At 52.4% G+C, this 7,686-nt stretch overlaps 1 protein-coding gene across 1 annotated transcript; it reads left to right on the plus strand.

The window, feature by feature from the left end:
* Nucleotides 1-616: 616 nt before the first annotated feature.
* Nucleotides 617-7,447, plus strand: LOC306924062 (CCR4-NOT transcription complex subunit 1-like; the record flags this gene model as incomplete). Its single annotated transcript, XM_079502403.1, has 1 exon — nucleotides 617-7,447. One exon carries the CDS (start codon nucleotides 617-619, stop codon nucleotides 7,445-7,447), a length of 6,831 nt encoding a protein of 2,276 aa, XP_079358529.1.
* Nucleotides 7,448-7,686: the final 239 nt, after the last annotated feature.

The raw sequence follows: 7,686 nt of genomic DNA on the forward strand, positions 1-7,686 counted from the left end.
ACGGAGAATCATTTCCTGGGCCCTGGTAGGGGGCGGGACTGCGACGTTCTATAGAAGTCTATGTAGAAGAGCCGCCGTTGGACTGGCCCCATAAGGTGAACAGAGTTTGCGTAACTCTGTCTGGTCTATGATAGCACAATGACGACATAGAGTTCAGGGATCTCCATATATGACCACATATGTCCATAGAATTGACACAAACACACACACACGGCTGACGGATCTGTATATATGGGAAGGTCTTGTGACAAATCGGCGTGAGAGTTTGGAGATCGCTATATATGGCCAGGAATTTAAACCAATCAGCTTGGGAGAATTCGGGGATCACCACATATGGCCAATATTAGTTCAGATATCAGTGACCCGTGTTTTTGACCCTATGATTGCATGAAGGGATGAATGAGCAACTAAACTTTCTTTGAAAGAGCTTGCTGAGCTAACATTAAATAAACTTGAGGAACAAGAAGAACCTCACCAGGTACTTAGGAAGTGGACATTTTGAAATTATTACATTTCACACCTTTAGGAAGAATCAGAAATAAGATTAACGCTTAAGTCACCTAAAGGGTGATTCTGTGCCCCGGCTTGGTCGCCTGCTTCCCCCCCAGCCAGGCAAATGAATCTCGACTCGCTCTCCCTGGCTTTGTCTCAAATCAGCTACCTGGTGGACAATTTAACAAAGACAAACTACCCAGGCAGTCAGCAGGAAATACAGCATATTGTGAACTGCCACGGACTAGATGCAGACAGGCATCTACTCCGCTATCTCTTCTCTCAGGTGGATTTTAGTGACGATCGCATAAACAGCGGGAAGGATTTCCATCAAACACAGTTTCTGATCCAGGAGTGCGTGTCGCTGTTCTCAAAGCCAAATCTGATCTCTACTCTCTGCTACGCCATCGACAATTCAATGCACCACCAGGAGAGTTTGAAGCCATCGGCACGCTTGTTTACTCAGCTGAGTAAAACTCTGAAGCTCAGCAAGGTCCAAGAGGTGATGTTTGGCCTTTCTTTGTTGAACTCTTGCAACGTAGACCTACAAGGTTTTGCAGCGCAATTCATAAAACAGAACCTCCCGGCTCTCCTGCAGTCGTACGTGGACAACGCAGACCTTGGAGGAAACCAGGAAGGTGGCTTCCAGGACATTTCAATAGAGATCTTGCACCTGTTCCTCTCACTCCTACTCTTCGGCCAGAGGGGAGCCAGCGGTGTAGACCAAGAGCAGATTGACATCTTTCTCACGACACTGTGCAAATATTTCCCCCAGGAGCGTTGTCCTGTGATGCTCGCGCCGCTTTTGTACCCTGAAAAACGGGACATTCTGATCGAAAGGATCTTGCCGGATTCAAGAGAGTCGGCCAAGGACATAATTGTTGTGGAGGATGGTTCTCTTGCAGAGTTCATGCAAGAAGTTGGCTATGGTTTCTGCGCAAGTCTAGATGAGTGCCGTAACGTAATCCTTCAGTATGGGGTGAGAGAGGTGACGGCCAGCCAGGTGGCCAGGGTTCTGGGCATGATGGCTCGCACACACTCTGGACTGGCTGATGGCATCCCACTACAGTCCATCTCTGCTCCGGGAAGCAGTATCTGCAGTGATGGGACGGACAACGACGACGGTTCACAGCCACACACCTGGAATGTTGAAGTTCTCATTGATGCGTTTCAAGAAGTGAACCCCAATCTGAATTTCAAGGAGGTGACTTATGAGTTGGATCACCCTGGTTTCATTATCCAGGACAGTGAGGGTTTAAATATTGTGGTCTGTGGAATCCAGCGGGGTCTGGGTGCGGATGTCTTCCCCGTTGACCTCATTTATCGGCCATGGAGACATGCTGAGGGGCAGCTGTTATTCATCCAGCGCTCCCTGATGAGCCCAGAAGTATTTTGTTTTGACGATTACCCCTGTCATACAGTGGCCATCGACATACTCAAGACACCGCTGGAAGCCGATAATAGGGAGATTGCTTCCTGGAGGAGCCTGGACCTGGTGGAGAGTCTGTTGCGACTCTCTGAGGTTGGGCAGTATGAACAGGTCAAACAGTTGTTCAGCTTTCCCATCAAGCATTGTCCGGACATGCTCATGCTGGCACTGCTGCAGATATCCACCTCCTGGCACACTCTCCGCCATGAGCTCCTCTCCACCCTCGTGCCCATCTTCCTGGGCAACCATCCAAACTCCTCTGTCATCCTGCACTATGCCTGGAACGGACAGGGCCAGTCACAAGCCATTCGCCAGCTAATCATGCGCTCGATGGCTGAGTGGTACATGAGAGGGGAGCAGCATGACCAGGCCAAGCTGTCTCACATCCTGGATGTGGCCCAGGACTTGAAGTCCCTATCCATGCTGCTGAATGGTACTCATTTTCCCTTTGTCATTGACCTTGCTGTTCTTTCCTCTTACCGTGAATACCTCAAACTTGACAAATGGCTGACTGACAAAATTAGAGAGCATGGGGAGCCCTTTTTCCAAGCCTGTGTGATGTTCCTAATGAGGCGTTGCCCATCCAACCTGGGGGGCCTGGCCAAGGACAAGGACCTGTCTAAAAGAACCCAGTTGCCCCCTGAGACATTGGCCACAATGCTGGCCTGCTTGCAGTCTTGTGCAGGGAGTGTTTGTAATGTAATGAACAAAGTCTGCCAGCCATCACTAGGGGTGATGCCAAAGGTACGTGCTCCCATTACCAGCAGCCTCAAAAACGTCTCTCCTGTACCGATGGCCCCTATGTCAGCCATGCAGTCTCTGAACCAGGTTGGCCTGGGCACCTCTGACACCCACAGCATCCAGGGTTCCCCTTCCACCATGGGCTCAGCCTTCAGCAACCCCCCGTCCCCGGCCAAGGCCCTCCCACCACCACTCTCCAACCCCAACTTCAACCCCAGCACACCGCTTGGGGGTATCGGCAGCCTTTCCACAAATCCCCCTTGTCCTCTGGGTTCGGCCATTGGCTGTAGTCTAGAGACGCCCGCAGTGAGCAGTGAGCCTTCTGACACGAGGAAGAAGTGCATACCAGACCCGAATCCGGACACCTTTCAGCAGACTGACCTCTCTCAGGTGTGGGGGATTCCAAAACAACACTTCAGTAAGGGGATAGAAGATGAAGCTAACAACTATTTCCAATTGATCTACAATAACAACCCATTGTACCCTACCATGTCTGTGGACGAGGTGGTTGAGATGCTGCAGAGGTTTAAGGACTCGACCATCAAACAAGAGCGAGAAGTGTTCAGCTGCATGTTGTCCAGCCTGTTTGAAGAGCAGCGCGTCTTCCCTTCTCTGCCAGACGAGGTGCTTCACATCACCGCATGCCTGTTAGGCAGCATTGTTGAGAAGGACCTGTTGAGTGACAAACTCCTAGCCCCGGTCCTCGGATATATCCTTGAATGCTTGCAAAAACCCTTTGGATCCAAAATGTTTTCTTTCGGCATTGCTGCTCTAGATAGATTTAAGAACAAGATAAAGGACCACTGCCAGTATTGTCAACACTTGGCCTCAATTGGTCACTTCTTGCAATTTCCCCAGAATTTACAGGAGCTTATCGAGCGTGGTCGGCAGGCCAGCACCACCCCTGGTAGCCTGGCTCTGGCCAAAGTTCAAGCCCTACAACAAGGTCCCTCAAGTACCCTGGTCAGCACCAGTGCAACTACCACCACTGCCGCCAAGACCAGCATCACCAACAGGCGCAAGAAAGATCTGCCACCCTCAATCAACACTGACACCCTGCTAGTGGCAGACCAGACGGAAAGGTTTGTGGAGCCTCCTGAGAATGTCCAGGAGAAGATTGCATTCATCTTCAACAACCTATCTCAGTCTAACATGACACAAAAGGCAGTGGAGCTAAAAGCAACTGAGAATGAGGAATTCATGCCCTGGGTGTCTCAGTACCTGTTGAAGCGTGTCATCATTGAGCCCAACTTCCACGGTCTCTACTCCAACTTCCTGGACACGCTCAAGAACCCGGAGTTTCTCAAGTTGGTCCATACTGAGACCTACAGGTCCATCAAGGATCTATTGACCTCAGACAAGGCAGCTGCCAATTCAACTGATCGTTCCGTGCTGAAAAACCTGGGAAACTGGCTGGGCCTGATCACCCTGGCTAAAGACAAACCAATCCTCTGCCCAGGCCTGGAAGTGAAGTCTCTTCTATTGGAGGCCTATGTGAAAGGCCAGCATGAGCTGGTATATGTGGTTCCTTTCGTGGCCAAAGTCCTGGAGTCTACTTTGTGTAGCATGTCGAGCTTCAGCCCCCAGAGGCAATGGAGCATGGACATCATGAATGTTCTGGCTGAGTTGCATCAGCTGCACGACCTCAAGTTGAACTTGAAATTTGAAATTGAACTTCTATGTAAGAACCTCTCTCTGGACATCAATGATCTCAAACCTGGTAATCTGCTGAAGGACAAACTGAAGAGCCTGGAGGAGCAAAAGAAGGAGGTAAAGCCTCCAGAAGAAACACTTACTACAGCTTCCCCATCCAGCCCTGCTGCCGCCACCACCACAACTTTCAGAACCACAGAGACCCTCACCCCACAGTTCAGTTACCACGACACCAATGGGTGTGCCCTGGCAGGCCTGGCCCCACACATCAACGTTAATATCCCCCTGCTTCAAGCCCACCCTCAGTTGAAGCAGTGTGTGCATCAGGCAGTGGAGCGGGCCGTGCAGGAGCTGGTGCCTGCTGTTGTCGATCACTCCATCAAAATTGCCATGACAACCTGTAAGCAGATCGTCAGGAAGGACTGCACTCTGGACTCGGATCAGACCCGCATGCGTGATGCCGCCCACCACATGATGAAGAACCTGACCCCAAGCCTGGCCAAAGACACCTTCCGCGAGCTGCTGAACACGAGCATCGCCACCAACCTAAAAAATGGCTTTGCTGCTGCGCTTGGGGCACCACCAATGCCCCAACAGAGTGAGATGATTGAGGAGGCCGCGGCCAGGATCGCCCTGGACAACTGTGAGCTAGCTTGCGACTATATTCAGAGGACTGCGATGGAGAAGGCTGGCCCAGAAATGGATAAGAGACTGGCCATGGCTGTGCGTGATAATTTTACCAGGAACATTCCAGGCTTACACAGCAATGATCTCTCGAAATCCAGTGAGTTTCTGGCTCTGGCCATGAAGCAACAGGCACTGGCCACAGATGATATGGATCAGGTCTTTGAAAAGTGCATCGCAGACTTGGAGCAACACCTCCACGCCATCCCTCCAGTCCTGGCCATGAGCCCCCAGACCGAGGCCCTGCATACCCTACTGGAGAACGTAACATTGGCCAGGAACTCCAAGGATGGACCTGCCGCTTCGGATCTGCTGCAAAAAGCAGTGAAGGGTCTTTTGAATCCCACAAACGTGTCCAACGCCGACCTGCTGCAGCGCCACAGAGAGTGCCATCTGTTGGTCCTGAGAGCCCTGCAGGATGGACGCGCCTATGGCCCACAGTGGTGCAACAAGCAGATCACGAGGTGTCTGATCGAATGCCACGACGAGCACAAGTACAACGTGGAGGCGGTGGAGCTGCTGATCAGAAACAACCTGGTCAACATGCAGCAGTATGACCTGCGCCTGGCACAGTCGGTGGAGAACGGAGTGGCGTTCGCCATGCAGCTGGTGGGACTGCTGCTGGCGAGCGAGCGTAACGTCAGCCACGTCACCGAGGCCGACCTCTCCCACACCATCAAGGCCGTGATGAGGATCATTGATCCCTCTAAGGCAAGTGCACCCGAAGGTCAGCCCCAGCTGACGGATGTTGTTCGCCCCAAACACGAGGCCATGGTTAACCGAACTCACAATGGACCCGACTTCATAGCGTACTCCGGGATCTCCCAGGCTTCGGATTATGACGACCCTCCGGGACTTAAGGAGAACGCAGAGTACCTGCTGCGAGAGTGGGTCGACCAGTACCACTCCGCTGCCGACAGCACCAAGGCCTTCTCTGCCTTTGTTGTGAAGATGCATCAACAGGGCATCCTCAAAACGGATGACCTGATTTCACGGTTCTTCCGCCGTTGCACCGAGATCTGCGTGGAGAACAGCTACCGCTATCAGGCAGAGCAGCAGCACAACCCCGCTGCCAGTGCGGCCACCATCAGGGCCAAGTGCTACCACGTTCTGGATGCTTTTGTCAGGCTCATTGCCCTGCTGGTGAAGCAATCTGGAGAATCCACAAACACGGTTACTAAGATCAACCTGCTCAACAAGGTGCTGGGAATTGTGCAAGGGGTGTTGATCCAGGACCATGGCGTGCGTCAAACCGAGTTCCAGCAACTGCCATACCATCGCATCTTTATGATGCTAATGCTGGAGCTCAACGCCCCCGAACACATCCTAGAGACCATCGACTTCCACACACTCACCGCCTTCTTTAACACATTCCACAACCTGCGGCCCACTGAAGTACCTGGATTTGTCTATGCTTGGCTGGAGCTCATCTCCCACCGCGTATTCATTGCCAGGATACTGGCACACGCTCCACCACAGAAGGGTTGGTTCATGTACGCCCATCTGCTTATCGACCTCTTTAAGTACCAGGCGCCCTTCCTAAGGAACGTAGAGCTCAATAAACCAATGCAAATGCTCTACAAGGGCACCCTACGTGTCCTCCTGTTGCTGTTGCACGACTTCCCAGAGTTCCTGTGTGACTATCATTATGTGTTCTGCGACGTCATTCCGCCCAACTGCATCCAGCTCCGCAACCTCATCCTCAGTGCGTGTCCGCGCAACATGAGGCTGCCCGACCCCTTCACGCCCCACCTGAAGGTGGACATGCTGAGCGACATCAACGTTTCTCCCCGTATCCTAAATATACCCGGCAACTTCACCGGAGTCATGCCCTCCCAGTTTAGGAAGGACCTCGACTCGTATCTGAAGACGCGCTCGCCGGCCACCTTCCTCTCGGAGCTGCAGGTCAACCTGCAGGTTTCACATGACCCGGGGAACCGCTACAACATCCAGCTGATCAACGCGCTGGTGCTGTACGTGGGGATGCAGGCCGTCGATCACATTAACAAAAAGGGCAGGGCCCGCTCGATGAGCTCCATCACGCACTCCACTCACATGGACATCTTCCACCAGCTGGCCGTTGAACTGGACACGGAGGGGCGCTATCTGTTCTTGAACGCAATAGCCAATCAGCTGCGCTACCCAAACAGTCACACGCACTACTTCAGCTGCACCATGCTTTTCTTGTTTGCCGAGGCCAACACCGAAGCCATTCAGGAGCAGATCACCAGGGTTCTGCTAGAGAGGCTGATAGTGAACAGGCCACACCCCTGGGGACTCCTCATCACCTTAATTGAGTTGCTCAAGAATCCCGCCTTCAAGTTCTGGAGCCATGACTTTGTGCACTGTGCCCCCGAGATTGAAAGGCTGTTCCAGTCCGTGGCACAGTGCTGCTTGGCACAGAACCAGGCCCAACAGGTGATGGAGGGTGCTGCTGGTGCCAGCTAGCCAGGGTTCCAGCTAGCCTTTAGCTATTGGGTTGACCCACCCCACAGACACGACTCCCTGATCCTCGCCTCAGACCAACTGGAAACAACACTCATTCTAAGTGTGGTCAAAAGGACTACTGTTCCTTACTTACGTCTGTGACATACTGATAGCATCACTGACGCGCATCAAGAATAAAGAGTTTGTTGTCTGCGTTGATCCAACTCATTTTGGGATGGTCTGTGCCTCGTGTCGACTCT

Source organism: Electrona antarctica (assembly GCF_951216825.1).
Source record: "Electrona antarctica genome assembly, chromosome: 5".
NCBI classification, from domain to species: domain Eukaryota; kingdom Metazoa; phylum Chordata; class Actinopteri; order Myctophiformes; family Myctophidae; genus Electrona; species Electrona antarctica.